Source organism: Canis aureus, chromosome 22 (assembly GCF_053574225.1).
Source record: "Canis aureus isolate CA01 chromosome 22, VMU_Caureus_v.1.0, whole genome shotgun sequence".
NCBI lineage: Eukaryota > Metazoa > Chordata > Mammalia > Carnivora > Canidae > Canis > Canis aureus.
Window position 1 is genome coordinate 51080025 of NC_135632.1, and position 18521 is coordinate 51098545.

At 46.3% G+C, this 18521-nt stretch overlaps 1 protein-coding gene across 7 annotated transcripts in view; it reads left to right on the top strand.

Moving 5' to 3' along the window:
* Nucleotides 1-18521, top strand: part of NINL (ninein like) — a 140668-nt gene that overhangs the window by 107414 nt on the left and 14733 nt on the right. For 6 of the 7 annotated variants that reach the window (XM_077866017.1, XM_077866020.1, XM_077866021.1 and 3 more), the window contains 5 exons: nt 601-929; nt 2972-3224; nt 3978-4129; nt 11651-11755; nt 13076-13145. In XM_077866017.1, the coding sequence (XP_077722143.1) occupies nt 601-929; nt 2972-3224; nt 3978-4129; nt 11651-11755; nt 13076-13145 (909 nt within the window). Of the gene's footprint in view, nt 1-600; nt 930-2971; nt 3225-3977; nt 4130-11650; nt 11756-13075; nt 13151-18521 lie in introns of all 7 variants that reach the window. The other variant, XR_013361676.1, reaches the window with a different exon arrangement.

An 18521-nucleotide genomic window follows, 5' to 3' on the forward strand; every position in this document is an offset into this window, starting at 1 on the left:
GTCTTCTTAGATGAACTTGTCTTCTGCTCCATTAGGAGATCCCGATGGGGTTTTGTTAAGCAACATGGCCACAACTTGTTTTCAGGATCTGTTGTCAGGTGTAAGAGTAGCAGCAAGATGGGATTGCCTGTCATGTACTTGTGCCTTGAGTTCCTGGGATGCAGTAGCTGGAAACTCCTGCAGTAGCAGTACCCGGAGTGGTGTGGGGGAGATGCTTGAGGATGTCCAGAGCCAGCCTCTGGTCTCACAAAGACTCCCCTCCCCAGTTCTCTCAGTTGCCCCACCCTCTGCCCTGCAGGTGGCCTGGCCAGGCACCTGGCCCAGTGTGGGCCCAGTGTGACCCCAGCCTCCATTCCCCACCTGCTGGTTCTGCCTCCTGGGACCCATGTGAAGGTTATGGAAGCCTGAGGCCACACTGGGGACCCAGAGAAGCTCCACTGTCCTTAGCGTGGCTCTTCCCTTTCACAGGCTATGTACTTCATTGGGTCTGGGCTGTTCTTTCGGTGTTGTGCCTGGAAGTCTGGTATTTCTGTGTTCTGTTGTCCAGTAAAGTCATTTTCAGGACCTCCTGATTGACAGTGCTCACATTTCTTTTTTCAGGTAAATTCCTATGAAAAGGAAATGGAGGCGATGAGAAGGGACTTCGCAAAGGAGAGGGAGGAGTTGCAACAGGCTTTCAGGCTTGAGGTCCGTGTGCTGGAGTGCCGGAGAGCCGACCTGGAGGTGCTGCTTGGGAAGTCTCAGGAGTTCATCCGAGGCCTGCAGGACCAGCTTCAGCAGGACACCCGTGGCCCACTACCAGAGCAGGCAGGGTTGGGGCAATGCTGCGTGCACACGCTGTCTGGCCTGGTTGGGCGGCTGGCCCCGGAGCAGGGCCCACCGGAGCAGGAGCCGCGCCAGAGGCACTGGAATGAGCTGCAGCAAGTCAGGTCAGGATCTCATGTCTGAGGTTTCTTGCCAAGAACTCAGATTTGAGATTGTGTCAGGCAAACTGCTCAGCAGTGCCTGCTCATGGGGTACTTGTTCTTGGGGCAGGTGGGTGAGCATCGAAAGAACAGGTCAGGGGCCTGGGTGGCTCAGTTGGTTAAGTGTTGGATCTTGGTTTCTGCTCAGATATGGTCTTGGGGTCATGGGATTGAGCCCTGTTTTGGGCTCCATGCTCAGTGCAGAGTCTGCTTCAGCTTCTCTGTCTTCCTTTCCCTCTGCCCCACCCCTCCATGCATGCTCTCTCACTCTCTCTCTAAATAATAAGTAAAATCCTCCCCCCAAAAAAAGAGAGCAGGTCATTGTGTAAGGATTGTTCCTTTGTATTAAAAATGTGTTAACTAGACCCTAGGAGTTAAAATTCCTTGTTGAATTCTGCGTCACGCTTGCCTGATGGCCAAGGGCAGTCAGTATTCATTTAATATCTTATTCTGATTTTTTAGGATGTGGTATTGTGGCACATGAGCAGATGGATGGATGAAAGGTCTAAAGCCCTTAAATGGGGATGGGAAAGACAAATTTGGTTCATTGAGGTTCTTGAAAAGAACAAAATGTATGTGCAAAGGAGAGGAAAGGTTTATTTGGAAAACTGGAATATGGCATTCTGTGTTCAATGGCGTCTTACTTACATGAGAAATACCTGTGTCCATTCCTTGTCGAGTGGGTCCAACTTAGTGGAGTGAGTGACCATGGTGCCGGTCAGTTGGCCCCCCTTCATGTGCTGTGGGGAGCCTCAGACCAGCCAGCCCAGGAGGGGGTGTCCACAGCCAGCACGTGTTGGCCCCGGGCTGAGTGGATGACTCAGTGCAGGGGCCCTCTGCACCTGTGCTCCTTGCAGAGGGGTTGTGTAGGGCTTGCTGGGGTTCAGTGTTGGAGCCAAGTGTGTGTGGCCTCAGTCATCCCCTGATTGTAGGATGTGGGCATCCTTTATGTGGAGGCCATGCCCTCCAGCCTAGGTGGGGTGCATGCTCCCCTTTGGCTCGATTATTGGGGGTAGCCCTATGGTATATAGGATGTGCTGCGAAAGAACTGGACTGCCCTTTGAGTCTGTGGGTGCTCCCACCTCCCGAAGCCCCAGATGACACCAGTGAAGGGGCCCCAGGTGCCGGGGGGCTGACGGGAATAATCACTCTCCTAGACCTAGAAAAATGGTCATTGTTAAGTCATGTGCTTCCTCTGAGCTCTAAGCTATTTTCTCCTAAACCCCAGAGCTGTGCGATAAGGGGCTCGACCCAAGTCCCTGTAGACACCCCTGGCAGCAGATGGGCCAATGTGGGGTAGACCCTTGCACCAGCGTCCATCCATGTGGAGGATCTGCTCACTGTTCACAGTCCCTTCTCAGCTGGAGCTAAAGCCACATCTGGTCGTGTGTCCTGTCCTCAGGCCAGTGCCAACCAGGAGCAGAGAACACAACTTTAGTGCCCTCAGCTCGGCTGGGACTCATTTCTCCCAGGGCTGTGAAGGCCCAGGGCCCAGCAACTTACCAAACTTTCAAGGGCGGCTTTAACGATGAATGAGATTCACACACCTCACTACAGTTTTAGACCAGCACTGTCCTTAGTACTCCTTGTGATGGAGACATATCCTGTGTCCTCTCTGTCCTGTCGGCAGCCACTGGCCACACGTGCTTACTGAGCCCTGGATGTGTGCCTGTGTGACGCAGTCCTGCATTGTTATCCTACTTAGTTATGATCAACTTAGACCTGGCAGTTGTGTGAATGGTTTCACGTCAACTTCTGTATGTAGAAGCCAATCCCACTGAGGGCAGATCCTCCAGTAGACCCTCTACAGAGGGTGCCAGGGCACGGATGGGGCCCTGGGGCACATGGGAGGTAAGGTAAGGTAAGGTAAGAGGAGGTCTGCAGTCAGGACAAGAGGAGCCCATGAGGAGGCCTTCCCAATGCGGGGGGGAGGGGTGGGGGGAAGGAGGGGAGGACGAAGCCTGGAGCTGCGCCCACAGCGCCTGTGACGTGCTCTGTTTCTGTAGGAAAGAGGCCAAAGCTGTGCTGAACTACGAGCTCTTGCAGACGGAAGCCCAGCAGGCTGCCAACTATAAGGACTTGGTGCTACAGCCTCAGCAGGAGAAGGAAGAGGTGCTGCAGACATCCCTGCTGCAAGTCCACGAAGTGACAGAACAGCATGATCTGGAGAAGGAGCGGAGAGAGGGCAGGGGGAAGGAGACCCTCCTGCGCTATGGAAGTCAGAAACTGAAGCTGCAGGAGCCAGTGGGCAAGGAACAGGTGCGGCTTTGCAAGTCCTCCACCCTAGAGAAGGAAAAGCGGGAGCTCGCCTGTAGGAAGCAAATGGGAAGCCTTGTATGGGAAACAGACATGCTTCAGGCCTGCCTGAGGGACCAGCCAGCGGTGGCAGGTTGTGAGCAGGAGGGTACAGTGGGGCCCATGCCCCTCTGTGCAGGCAGGAGGGAGCAGCTACCAGCCTGGCTGGGACCTGGTGATGGGCAAGGCCGCGGGCAAGCCGGGTGCAGGGATGGACCAGACCAGCACCAGGGCCATGTGGATGGCAGGCAGAGCCCAGCCCTAACCCCTGCCCTGGCCCACAGAGGGCCCTTGGAGAGCCTTGCCCTCAGAGAGGATGGTCATGGTGTGCTCAATGCTGAGGAGGTGGCTTCTGCTCCCCCAGACAGGTGGGCCGAGGTACACCCATGTGAGCTGGACAGGAGAGTAGTCCTGGAGGAGCTAGTGCCTCCGGTGGGTGGCTCAGCTGGTCGGAGCCAGACTGAAACCTGGGAGCTGCTCCGGGGGACAGAGGGAAATGCCTCACCAGCTCAGTCCCCGACATCGGGCAGAGGAGAGACCGAGAGGTGGCCAGCCATTTTTGAGAGAGCTGGGAAGCTGAGTTGGGGGCTGGCCCCTGCAGGGAGCCAAGGGGAGGCCCAATGTGGGGAGAGAGTCCTGGAGCAGGGGCTACAGGACCACAGGGGCAAGGCCACGGTGGGCACCTTGATCTCCCAAACCCACCTCACTGGCCCCCAGGCAGCCGGGCAGGACCAGCGTGAGGCCCTGCAGGAGGAAGAGGCCGACTCGGGCCTGCAGAGAGAGAAGGACCACATGAAAACCAAACTTCTGCAGCTGGAAGATGTCGTTTGGACTCTTGAGAAAGAAGCAGAGTCAAGAGAGAACAACAGGTTTGGTTTCTACCCATTCTTAGAATGCCAGGCTGCACCCTCTAATCTCTCACCTCTGGCTCTCCTGCATGGGCCTCGTCACAGCTGCTGATGAGGGTTATGTAACCCTCATGCCTGTGCCAGGCTCATCAGCCTGGCCCTGAACCCGGGCATCCCACAGGTCACCAGGTGCCCAGTGAGTGGGTGAGGGCAGAGCTGGGCCATGCTGGGCAGCTCAGCTGGCCCTGGTGTCCCCGGGTCTCACCCTTAGGAAGTTTGTGCTGGTCTCACAAGGACACAGACTGTGCTTGGAGCCCTCTTCAGTTCTGGGTCTCCTGGGACTTCTTCCTGCTGATTTGCAGCAGGTCCCACTACTTTGCCCCCCCAGCACATTGGCTAGGTAGGTACTGCCCTTTTCTGAGCCGAGTAACAGAGGAGGCTACCCAGCCCAGGCACCTCCTGGGGGCTCGGGGTGGGGTGTGAGTGCCTAGTGTGGTTCCAGGTCCCCTGCAGTTGATGTCTTCAGGGGAAGCCACAGGGTAAGGAGGTGGCCTGGAGTTGTTATTCTGTAGACCAAGTACAGAGAGTGCATCCAGGCCCTCTTCCTTCCCAGGATCCCCTGGGGACTTTGGCTGGCACATGTTCTTTCTCAGAATCCCGGAATTCTAGAAACTAGCCCTTTCCAGATGCTGTAGCACATGGCCTTAGGTGTGTTTCTGCCTCCTCAGGAAATGGAAGGCTGCCCTGGGAGATGTTATGGGTACTTACACACCAGGGGATATGGTCAGTGCTCTCTGCGGGGTCGTTTGGTCCCACGAACCCCGACCCAGCACATCTGTGTGGGGCCCACTTCCTGTGGAGATGGAAGTTCTGTGAGGTATTGTGTCACTTGTCAAGTAGGTGATGCTGGCTCCCAGCAGACACAGTTCTGTCCTGGAGAGTGATCACAGGTGTGTGGTAAGACCTACATTCCAGCTCAGGCACCAGCTCCTGCTATCTGGGTGATCATGGGCGGGTAGCTTCACTGAGAAAAGGATTGTATGGGATTGATGTTAAATCAAAAGGAATACATGTCAAGGCATCACCCAGCTTAAGAAAAAACGTTGGCATAGCTAGAAGCCCCTCAGCCCCAGACCTCCTCACCCCCCAGAGCTGCCTGTCCTGAAGGGGCTGTTTATCACCATATAGACATCACTTGAAGTTCCTGCCTCCTCTGTGGTGTCCCTGAACCACACAGCACCTTGTTTGTGGTGGCCTGACATCCATGACGTCCAGAGGGTACAGTGGGCCCAGAGGGATATGGAGCACGAAATGGACATAGAGCCTGCACTCACTATCCTGGCTGCTCCCTAGCCAGTCTCTGGACACCCCGTTGGGGACCTGTTCTGTGCATGAGTCTGTGGCAGGCCCCAGACACAGAGGGGCCTTAGGCACAGAAGTAGCCCAGCACCCTGAGTCTGACTCCCGGCCTGTTGACGCTGTGGTCTCAGCGGGGTCTTCGCTCACCTGACAGTCTCTGTGGGGACGTCTTCTCTGTGGCAGCACAGCGAGGGGTTACAGCAGGTATAGGACAGATGCCTACAGCTCTCAGCCTGTGGGGGAGGTACAATCAGGACTCCCCAGAAATGCCACTGACCAAGAGAGGGGGAAGACAGGATTGAGTTACACTTGAGGAGCCTGTGGAGAGTGTGATAGGTAAAGAGTTCAGGAAGGAGCCCCCAGAGGAGGGGAGACCAAGGAGCTATGTCTCCAGGGGAAGAATTGTGCAAAGAGAGAGGAACGCCTCCGATCCCTCGAGAGGCCGGTTCACACAAGATCTGCCACCAGAAGGAGTTTCTGGGCTCAGCAATATGCAGCTATCTCCTGAGCCCAATGACATCCCTCACCCCAAGCTGGGCCCCCAGCTCCTGCTCTATAAGGGCAGGCCTGTCCTCAGCACCAGCCAGGGAACCCTTGGTCACCATTCCTTGTGTATTGGCCTTGTGGCACATGGGACCAGAGCCGGCATTGGTGGTATGGTGGTGAGCATAGCTGCCCTCCAGATCCATACTAGCTGTAGCTCAGACTTGCAGGATCCTAAAGGCCATGGTGAAGATTTGTGTCTTTATCAAGGAATAAGCAAAGTGTAGAGTGACACGACCAGATTTGGATTGTGAAAGAGTCTCTGTCACTAGCTTAGAGAACACAAGTGATCTGAACACCCACATGGCCGCATTCATCCACGTTTAGGTTACCTCTCCTATTGCTATTTTGCTCTATACAAAAATCCACACACTTTTAAAATTTTTTCTGAATCCTTGGAGATAATTGCAGGCATTATGACACTTTACTGCTAAATATTGCAGCATGTTATTTTCTAAGAACAAGGACGTTCTCCTGCATGTTCACAGTATTATTATCACACATAGGAAATTTAACTTGAATGCACTGCTATTTTAATTTGCATTCCACGTCCAGATTTTCCCAGTTGTTTCAGTATGTTCTTTATAGATTACTCATGCACCCTGAATCTAATCAAGGATCATGTTATGCATTTAATATCCTTTGAGTGTATCAGTCTGTTTATTTTTTATTTTTTAAAAAAGATTTTATTTATTTGAGAGGGAGAGCAGAGCAAGGGGTGCACAAGTGGGAGGGGCAGAAGGAGAGGGAGAAGCAGATTCCCCAGAGAGCAGGGAGCAGGACTCGGGGCTCCATTCCAGGGCCCTGGGATCATGACCTGAGCCAAAGGCAGATGATTAACTGGCTGAGCCACCCAGGAGCCCCTGTTTTCAGTCTTTTTAAATTAGTTTCTCTGTCAATAGATAGACTTTTCTTGTTATCATGGCAAAGTATACAAAATGTAAAACTGACCATTTTAACCCCATAATTTAGTGGCATTTAACATGCACAACGTGTAACCGTCACCACTTTCTACTTCTAAAACTTTCTCATCACTGCAAGCAGAAATTATGTACCTACTGAATAATAATTATTGCTAGTATTTTGTAAGAATTTTAGCATCAATATTGGTAAAGGATATTGTCTATAGTTTTCCTGTAAGAGTTTGAGAGGGGTTGGTATTTGCTCTTTAAATGTTTGGTAGGGCCCACCTGGGTGATTCAGGGCCCACCTGGGTGATTCATTTGGGTGGCACAGTTGATTGAGCATCCAACTCTCTAGGTTTCAGCTCAGGTCATGATCTCAGGGTTGTGGGATCAAGCCCCATGTTGGGCTCCATGCTCAGTGGGGAGTCTGCTTAAGACCGTTTCTCCCTCTCCTTCTGCACAACACCCCCTCCACCGCCAGGCTCACATGGATATGCTTTCTCTCTTTTTCTTTCTCAAATCAATCAATCTTTAAAAAAAATTAAAATAAAATGTTTAGTAGCATTTACCAGGAAAGCCATCTGCTCCTGGGCTTTTCTGTTAGGAGTTGTTTAACTCATTCAATCTCCATACTAGTCACAGGTCTGATCAGATTTTTTATTTCTTCATGAGCCAGTTTTGTTAGGTTGTGTGTTTCTAGGAATTTGGACGTTGTTTTTGAAGAATCCAGACCAGGTGCTTCACAGAATAACCCTCAATGTGGGTGTCTTATTTTCCCCTTCATTAGATTATTTCTTGTAGCTCATGCCTTCTTTATAGGACCATTTTCTTTCTTTCTGACGTGTAGTCTTTAGAAGTTCCTTCAGTGAAACTCTCTTTGGAATAAACTCCCTCAGTTTTTATCTGAAAATGTCTCAAAATTTCCTTCAGTTTTAAAAGATACAGTGTTCTTAGGAACAGAAATCTAGATTAAAGAGTGGTTCTCTGCTCTTTGGACATATTCAGTATCTTCAAGAGTCCACTGTTGGGGCGCCTGGGTGGCTGAGTCAGGTAAGTGTCTGACTCTTGGTTTTGGCTCAGATCATGATCTCAGGGTCCTGGGATCAAGTACCGTGTCTGGCTCCATGCTCCTCAGGGAGCCTGAGGGTTCTCTCTCCCTCTATCTCTCCTTCCACTTGCCACACATACTCTCCCTGTCTCTCAAATAAATCTTAAAAAAAGATTCCACTATTGACATTGGGTAGTCTACTTTGTCTAGTTGTTGCTCTGTATGTATATTAGTTTCCTATTGCTGCTGTAACTACCACTAGTACTTAAAACAGCACAATTATGATTTTACAGTTTTGGACTTTAGAAGTCTGGAATGAGGGATCCCTGGGTGGCACAGCGGTTTAGCGCCTGCCTTTGGCCCAGGGCGCGATCCTGGAGACCCGGGATCGAGTCCCACATTAGGCCCCCTGCATGGAGCCCGCTTCTCCCTCTGCCTGTGTCTCTGCCTCTCTCTCTCTCTCTCTCTCTCTCACTGTGTGACTATCATAATAAATAAATAAAAATCTTAAAAGAGTCTGGAATGATTATGACTGGACTAAAATTAAAATGTTGGCAGGGTTGCCTTCCTTTTTAGTGGCTCTAGAAGAGAATTGCTATTGTTGCCTTCTCCAGCCTCTGTGGGCTGCTTGCATTCCTTGTTTCTGGCCCCCTTCCATCTTTAAAGCCAGTGAGGACTGATCAGGTCCCCCTGACACCACGTCACTCTGACACCCACTCCCCTCCCTCCCTCCCTCTTCCCCATTTAAGGACCCTGTGGTTACATTGGGCCCACCTGGGTGATTCAGGATCACTCAAGGTTCATTGCTGTGGAGTGTTCTGTTGTGTGAATATGCCACAGTTTCCTCATTCACTTGTGGATGGGCCTTTGAGTAGTGTTTAGTTTGGGTCATCACAAATCATACTGCTCAGAAAGTTCTTATCCATGTCTTTTGGAGCATTTACATTGGACTGTACCTAAGAATGGAATTGTCAGGTCATAGGGCATAGGTGTGGTTTTCTTTCTACTCATCCTACTTAGAAAAACATCGTACCCGGGCACCTGGATCCTGGGATCAAGTCCTGCATCAGGCTCCTCTCCCTGCAGGGAGCCTGCTTCTCCTTCTCCCTCTCCTGCTTCTCTGCCTCTCTCTGTGTGTGTCTCATGAACAAATAAATAAAATCTTTAAAGAAAAAGAAAGGGCAGCCCCAGTGGCTCAGCGGTTTGGCGCCGCCTTTGGCCCAGGGTGTGATCCTGGAGACCCAGGATCGAGTCTCGTGTTGGGCTCCCTGCATGGAGCCTGCTTCTCCCTCTGCCTGTGTCTCTGCCTCTCTCTGTGTGTGTCCTCAGGAATTTAAAAAAAAAAAAAAAAAAAAGATTGTACCCATTGAATTTGTCTTATGAAAAATTCTCAGCCATTATTTTTAAGATGTTGCTTCTTCTCTCACTCTATAATTAGATATGAAATTTGATCTTTTCACTCTTCCTCCATTTCTTCTCTTCCATATCTTTTATCTTGTTTTCTCTCTTGTCACATTCTGGGTACTTTTTTTCCTACCTCTGTGTTCCAGGTCAGTAATTCCTCCTTCAGCTCTGTCTAAATCTGTCATTTAACCCATTCAGTGAGGTTTTATTTTGACATTGCCTTTTTATTTTTTTCCCTTTTCATTTCCAAATATGCTGTTTTCTCGTTTGGTCTGATTATTTTTGATAGTTTCTTGTTGCTTGTTTATTTTTTATTTTCATCTTTATTTATATAAACATTTTACAATTTTATCCTTAGTTTGTGTCTGATAATTCCAATATCTGAGGTTCCCGTGGGATCGAATTCTGCTGTTTTGCTTCTGCTGCCCCTCAGAGGTGGTTTTTTTCTGTGTATGTTGTGGTGATCTTTGGTTGTGAGCTCATGTTTACATGATGTTAATCTCTGGGAATCTCAGGAGTTGTAGTAGAGGATGCTTTCTGAAGAAAGGGTGGATACTGCATTTGCCTAAAATTGGGAGCCTACTAATCTGGGACCACTTTAACCTCTTCCTGGGGCACTGGCTTTATGTAGGTGTCCACAGTGTGGTTTTCCCACCCTGCTGATGACAGTGCTGACATAGGCATTGGCCTCGGGGTAACCCTATCTTTGTGTGGCTTAATGCTCACAGCTGGGGCTTCAGCTTCTAGTTTTTTGTTTTGTTAGGGGGCCCTTAGAGGTTTCCATTACCTTCTATGAGGACAATCTCCCATTGTATAATGAGCCTCATACAGCTCTGGTTGCTTGGTGGGGTGGGACCCCTGTCAGCTTATCTAAGGTCCAGGAAGCTGGAAGTGGGAACCCCCTCCCTCTGCCCCAGTACACACAACTGCACTGAATCAGTTTGTTTTCTACTGGAGCCAGAATGGCAGTTTCCAAACACCTCATTTGTTTCACTCCTCTGCTCGAAATCTTTGCTGCTTTAAAAATTCCAATGACTTCTCTTTATTATTCTCTTTGGTTCCTTGTGGGATAAAATGAAGTTATATTTATGCTCCTATGAAGAAGACACTTATGCTTGGTATTTCAAGCATATTACGTTAAATGGACATAACAAGATCGTGTGGCTTTGAGTATTTTTAGATTGAAAAAATTAGAAGCTAATGCCAGATAGGGTGCTTTGAGGGGGAATAAGTGTCAGTCAGACTAGCATCTATTAATAATAAATTTCTCTGGGGGTACCTGGGTGGCTTGGTTAAGCGTCTGCCTTCAGCTCAGGTCATGATTTCAGGGTCCTGGGATTGAGCCCTGCGTCAGGCTCCGTGCTCAGTGGAGAGTGTGTTTCTCCCTCTCCCTCTGCCCCTCCCTCACTCGTGCTCGCTCACTCTCTCAAATAAATAAAATCTAAAAAATAAATTTCTCAGCAGGCATGGGTTTTAGGCTGCCTCATTGGTGATCTTTACTGGCAAATTGCTCATCAGTTATATGTCAGTGGTGGTAGATAAGTGGAGAGCTTGCTAAGTTATTGGAAAGCAAAGGTGGCTCCAGGCAACTTGGTACCTGTAGTCACTGTTCATGCTTGCTCTTTCCTGTTGAGGGACCCACCACCCATCAGGTGCCTCTCTCTACACTGATGGGGGCATCTCCCCAGTTTTTTCCTCCTCAGTGCTGACCTTGGAGTGTACGACACAGGTGGCTCTCATTCAAGAGAAAAATGTATTTTGGTCTTCTGATGCCTTGTGTTCTTAGCTCTATGCTAGAGTTCTCTGGGGGGTAAGGGCAAGGGGTGGGGAGATGAGTCTCCTCTGCAGTAACCTGAGGACCCACAGCCAGAATTGTGTGTGATACCAACCACGAGCGAGCACTCATTTGAGTGAGTGGTTGTAAGATGTGGTAACGGGTCAACATATAGCAGACAGAACCGAGGTGCTGACTACATGAATGAGTTGTTGATTGTGTGACTGTTTTAGAAGCTAAAAAAGCTTTATGTTCTGTAGCTTGTGGCTTGGGAGGTACAAACCATAGCATGTTAGCAGTGCATAAAGAAAAAGGAACAGTGTGCCCTGTGCTACCCAAGGATAATGCAGGACCACCGTGACTTTACCTGCAAGCCCAGACTCACATGAACTGCATATGGTGGCAGTAGTCACTGTTCATGCTTGCTCTTTCCTATTGAGGGACCCACCTCAAGTACAGTGGCTCCTGGAGTCCCCACTGTTACTTCTTTTTTCCAATTTTTCATGCAGAATCGAGTTGGATAGACTTTCTGAGGAAAACTCATGGCTGAAAAATGAGCTGCGAAAGATTCAGCAAGAGCTTGAAGCTGCAGAAAGGACAAAGGATGCACAGAGGTAAGGACCCCGGCTCAGTGATTCCTACCTGAACTCCCCAGTCTATAGCACCTTTTGATCTTTGTACAGTGAGCTTCAAAAGTATTGCCGTGGAAAGCAGGGAGTGTTGACAAATCCACCCTGTGTTCCAGAAAATCACAAAGAGGTGAGCCATGCTGACCTCTGACCCACCACCCCTGACAGGCAGGGGAGAGCTTGGACCCCCTTCCAGATGTAGGCAGCCACCTTCCTTCCAGGGCTCCTAAGTATAACATAGAGCATGTATGTTCTGCAGCAGATCAACACCACAATGAGCTGCTCCAGCTTGGGCTACTTCTCTCTCAAGTCTGAATAAGCACTTTTCTTCCCCTACGGAGCTGCTCCACATCATGCCATGGGGTGGTATTTCTGAAGCAGTAAGGGATGCTTCTGGAGCCTTTCTGGAATCTGCTTCTTTATATCCTGATCATTGGTTCCACTTGGTTTCTGGCCCATGGATTTCAGTGGGTTAGGGGAAGGGGCTGGGGAGAGGGGTGGGAGCCTGAGCACTGAGGCAGGAGACACTGTGTGTGTGGAAGGGGAGGGGCTTTCTGCTTTCACTACCATAGTCATTTTTTAAAAATTTTTATTTATTTATGATAGTCACAGAGAGAGAGAGAGAGAGAGGCAGAGACATAGGCAGAGGGAGAAGCAGGCTCCATGCACTGGGAGCCCGACGTGGGATTCGATCCCGGGTCTCCAGGATCTTGCCCTGGGCCAAAGGCAGGCTCTAAACCGCTGTGCCACACAGGGATCCCTCACTAACATAGTCTTAGCCAAGAACAGTTGGTTGACCCTTTTTTTTTTTTTCAGCTATGAAGTTCAAGATGATTAAAACATGACATCCAGAGCAGGTGGTCAACAAGTGATTGCTATTACGTTACAGCAGTTCTGAAATCTAAAAGGTTTTTTCCCCTCTAGAAACCATTGTTTCCTTAGTTTGCTGGCAGGACCCATTTTATAAGAGACCCCAGCTGTAGCCGCAGACAAGGCTGCTGTATCCTATTTATGCTGCTCGGTGTAAATCATCACGTTTTGCTAGAGAGATACTGCTGTGTGTAGCTGAGAAATGCCATGGAGGTTCTTACTGTGTGTTCCTCTGGTTCTCAGGGTCGGGTGCCCAACAGGGTAGGAAGCAGCAGTGGTGGAGAACAGTGACAGAGTGGTGGCTCTGGGCTCCCGGGGGCAGGAGTGAGAATCTGTTCTGTGGCTGCAAACCCGAGCCACTACTGTTATGAGGGCAATGATAGGGAAAAAGAAACTGGCTGGTCAGTGATGCTGTAAATTTTGCTTCTTCAACAGGAAGGAAATCGAGGTTTTAAGGAGAGACAAGGAAAAGACCTGCTCTGAAGTAGAAGAACTCAACAAACAGGTCAGGTATTGACACCTGCATGATGCTAACACCGCCCTCCTTTTTTCATTATTTCGAAATAGTGTCAAACTTAGAAAAAGGAAGGACAGAACACTTTCCTGAAAGATCTGAGAGTGAGTTGCCAGTCCATCAGCCCCTTCCCTGGCTCAGAGTCAGGACAATAACGTGAATGCAGAAGTGCTGTCTGAGCCCGCACCCCACTGAGCTTTGCTACCTGTCCCCTCACCTTCAGAATTACATGGCCCCTTCAGTCAGTCCTTGGTTTTTAGGAATAGGCAGTTTTGAAGATTACAAGCAGTTATTTTGTGGGAAGGCCCCCAATTAGCTTTGTTCCCTTTAGATAATGCCTCTTGGGCATGATTTGTCCCATTCCTAGTGATGCTGGCTTGGATTCCTGGTTAGGTGGTGCTGACTAGGCTTCTTTACAATAAGGTTACTTTTCCCTTTGTAACTGGTGAGTATTGTGTGGGTAGATACTTTGGCATTAGGTAAATACCCTGTTTCCTGTTGAACTCTCAGCTCCTTGTTTTAGCATCCTTTGTTTCTTGCTGTAATGGTGGCAGCTGGTAACTAATATCACCATTCCTTTTATATTTATTGGTATTCTAGTGTAAAGAAGAGCTTTCTCTTCTGTTCGCTTATTTATTCATTCCATCATCATGTTACTATCCTAAGTTCCTGTTTTATTCAGTGGGTTAATACATTACCATCAGTATTTATTCTTGTGCTCAAATTGTCCCAGAGTTGGCCAATGAGAGTCCCTTCACAGTGGTTTCTTGGTCCTCCAGACCAGATCCTGATCATTTTTTGAGCATTTCCCTTATTTTCTGGTATCCCAGATATTCCAGGTTCATCTGATACTTTCCCTGCCTCAGTTCTGTAATCAGCTACTTCCCCAAGGAGCTCCTGGTCACCTTTAATATAGAATGGTGTTTAGAGGCCAAGACCTGAGCACCAGGAGTGCCCACTGCTACTGGGGCATCGACTTCCTGGCACAGTCAGTGGATAGAGCTAAGTATATGTTGTTATACATACACACTGACATGCATATGGTTTCATTAATATTTATTTATGTATCTCTCTACTGAAAATCATGAATTCAAACCCCATGTATGCAATTCCCACCTAATATCATAAGGATGATCCTAGTTTCTCCTCTTCCATGTTTGTAACTCATATCTCCAGCAGTGAGAAGTCTGGTTTCTATCTTCAGGAGATCTACTTACTGTTGATTAATCTCCCTTTACCCCATGCAGAAACACCCTTCTCACTCTGTTTCAGCAGTAACCCCACACTGGTCCTCTCTTTGCCCCCATATACAGATGCTTTTCATACTTAGTCTCATTTACTGGCTTTTGGATGAATTATTAAGAAGAAAACACACAAGCTAGGATGATACATCATTCTTGTTTCTTTTAAATTCTTTTTTTAATTGATATGTTATTGATTGTTGGAGACTCATATAGTTGTAAGAAATATAGAGTAAGTCTTTAAATGCTTTGACCAGTTTCCTGCAATGGTAACATTTTTTAAAAGTTTTTATTTTAACTTTAATTTCACTTAGTTAACACACAGTACTATATTAGTTTCAGGTGCACAGTATAGTGATTGTACTTCCATACATCACCCAGTGCTTATCACGACAGGGGAAATCCTTAGTCCCCATTGCCTATTTCCATCCCCCTGCCCACCTTCCCTCTGGTAGTCATGAGTTTACTCTCTGTAGTTGAGAGCTTCTAGATTTGCACCTCTCTTTTTTCCCCCAATACTCATTTATTTTTTAAATTCCACATAAGAGTGAAATCATATGGTATTTGTCTTTCTCTGATTGAGTTATTTTGCTTAGCATTATACTTTCTGGCTCCATCCATGTCATTGCAAATGGCAAGATTTCTTTCTCTTTTATGACCAAACAATATTTTATTTATATCTCACATCTTCTTTATCCATTTATCAGTTGATGGACACTTGAACTGTTTCCATAATGTAGCTATTGTAGATAATGCCGCTATAAACATTGGGGTGTATGTATGCCTTTGGATTAATATTTTTGTATTCTGTGGGTAAATACCTAGTAGGGTGACTACTGGATCATAGAGTAGTTCTATTTTTAACTTTTTAAAGAACATCCAAAAAATTTTTGGAAGAATGTGCATCCTCACCAACAGTACATGAGGAGTACTCCTTTCTCCATATCCTCGCCACACTTGATGTTCCTTGTGTTTTGATTTTAGCTATTCTGACAGACAGGTGTGAGGTGGTATCTCATAGTTTTGATTTGTATTTCCCTGATGATGAGTGTTTTTTTTCATGTGTCAGCCACCTAGATGTCTTCTTTAGAAAAATGTCTATTCATGTGGTCTGCCATTTTTAAATTGGAATATCTGGTTTTTTGAGTGTTGAGTTTTATAAGTTCTTTATATTTTGAATACTAACCTTTTATCTGATATGTGATTTGCAGATATCTTCTCCCATTCCATAGGCTGCATTTTAGTTTTGTTGACCGTTTCCTTCACTCTGCAGAAGCTGTTTATTTGGATGTAATCCTAGTAGTTTATTTTTGCATATATTTCCATGCCTCAGGAGACCTATCTAGAAAGAAGTTGCTATAGCCAATGTCAGAAACATTACTGCTTGTGCTCTCCTCTAGGACTTTTGTGGCTTCAGGTCTCACATTTAGGTCTTTAATCCACTTTGAGTATAATTTTGTGTATGGTGAAAGAAAGTGGTCCAGTTTCATTCTTTTGCATGTAGCTGTCCAGTTTTCCCAATGCCGTTTGTTAAAGAGACTTTTTCCCATTGGATATTCTTTCCTGCTTTGTGGGAAATTAATTGACCATATAATTGTGGGTTTATTTCTGGGTTTTCTATTCTGTCCCATTGATCTACGTGTCTATTTTTGTACCAATACTATAGTGTTTTGATTACTACAGCTTTGTAATATAACTTGGAGTCTTGAATTGTGATATTTCCAGCTTTTCTTTTTTTTTTTTAAGATTTTATTTATTTATTCATGAGAGACACAGAGAGAGGCAGAGACACAGGCAGAGGGAGAAGCAGGCTCCATGCAGGAAGCATGACGCAGGACTCTATCCCGGGTCTCCAGGATCACGCCCTGGGCTGAAGGTGGGGCCAAACTGCTGAGCCACCGGGTCGGGTCGCCTTATTTCCAGCTATTCTTTTTCAAAGTTACTTTGGCTATTCAAGGTCTTTTGTGATTCCATACAAATTTTAGGATTGGTATTTTCTTATAAAAAAATGCTGTTGGCATTTTGATAGGGATCGACAGATTGCTTTGGGCAATATAGACATTTTTAACAATATTTGTTCTTCCGATCCATGACCATGGAATGTCTCCATTTCTTTGTCATCTTCAGTTTTTTTTTCATCCGTGTTTTATAGTTTTCAGATACAGGTCTTTTACTTCTTTGGTTGGGTTTATTCCTAGGGGTCTTATTTTTTTTTTGGTGTAATTATAAATGGGATGATTCCTTAATGTCTCTCTCTGCTGCTTCATTATTAATGTATAGAAATGCAACAGATTTCTGAATGTTGGTTTTGTATCCTTCAACTTTCCTGAATTCATTTATCAGTTCTAGCAGTTTTTGGTAGAATCTTTTAGGGTTTCCATATATAGTATCATGTTAACTACAAATAATGAAAGTTTTACCTCTTCCTTGCCAATTAAGATATCTTTCATTTCTTTTTCTTGACTTTTTAAAAAAGATTTTATTTATTCATTTATTTATTTGAGAGAGAGAGAGTGCGAGAGAGTGAGTGAGCATGCACAGAAGGGAGAACCAGATTCCCTGCTGAGCAGGAAGCCTGATGTGGGCCTCACATCTCAGGACCCTGGGATTGTGATCTGAGCCAAAGGCAGATGCTTAACCGATTGAGCCACTCAGGTGCCCTTTCTTGTCTGATTTCTATGGCTAGGAATTCTAGTGCTATGTTGAATGACACTGGTAAGAATGGACATCCCTATCTTGGTCCTGACCTTAGGGAAAAAGCTCTCAGTTTCCCTCATTGAGGATGATGCTAGCTGTGGGTTTTTCATCTATGGCCTTTATTATGTTGGGGTACGTTCCCTGTAAACCTACTTTGTTGAGGGTTTTTAATCATGAATGGCTGTTGCAATTTGTCAAATGCTTTTTCTGTATCTATTAAAATGATCATGTGGGGGATGCCTGGGTGGCTCAGCTGTTAAGTGCCTGCCTTCAGCTCAGGGCATGATCCTGGAGTCCCAGGATTGAGTCCCACATTGGGCTCCCTACATGGAACCTGCTTCTCCCTCTGCCTATGTCTCTGCCTCTCTCTCTCTCTCTCTCTGTCTCTCATGAATAAATAAATAAAATCTTTTAAAAAATTAAAATAAAATGATCACGTGGTTCTTATCCTTTCTTATATTAATGTAATGTGTTACGTAGATTGATTTGCAAATTTTGAACCACCTTGCAACCCAGAAATAAATCCCACTTGATTGTGGTGAATGATATTTTAATGTATTATTGGGTTCAGTTTGCTAGTATTTTGTTGAGGATCTTTGCATTTGTGTTCATCAGAGAAACAGGCCTATAGTTCTCTTTTTTGGTGGTGTCTTTATCTGGTTTTGGTATCAAGGTAATACTGGCCTCATAGAATGAATTTAGAAATTTTCCTTCCTTTTTTACTTTTTGGAATAGTTTGAGGAGAATGGGTATTAACTCTTCTTCAAATGTTTGGTAGAATTTACCTGTGAAGCCATCTGGTTCTGGACTTTTGTTTGTTGGGAGATTTTTGATTACTAATTCAGTTTCTTTGCTGGTTATCAATTTGTTCAAATTTTCTGTTGCTTCCTGTTTCAGTTTTGGTAGTTTATATGTTTCTAGGAATTTATCCATTTCTTCTGGGCTGTCCAATTTGTTAGCATAGAGTTTTTCATAACATTCTTTCATAATTGTATTGTCATCTCTCCTCTCATTTGTGATTTTATGTATTTGGGTCCTTTCTCTTTTCTTTTTGATTAGTCTAGCCAGGAGCTTATCAAATTTATTAATTTTTCAAAGAACCAGCTCCTGGTTTCACTGATCTGTTCTACTGGTTTTTTGTTTGTTTAGTTTCTACATAATTTATTTTTGTTCTAATCTTGATTATTTCCTTCCTTCTATTGGTTTTAGGTTTTGTTTGTTCTTTTTCTAGTTCTTTTAGCTATAAGGTTAGATTTTGTATTTGAGGTTTTCTTGTTTCTTGAGGTAGGCCTGTATTGCCATAATTTTCCTTCTTTACTGTATCCCAAAGACTTTGGATCCTCTACTGGTAACACTTCATAAAACTGCAGTGTAATATCTGTATTAGTTCACTAAAGCTGACATAACAAAATACCACAGTCTGAGTGGC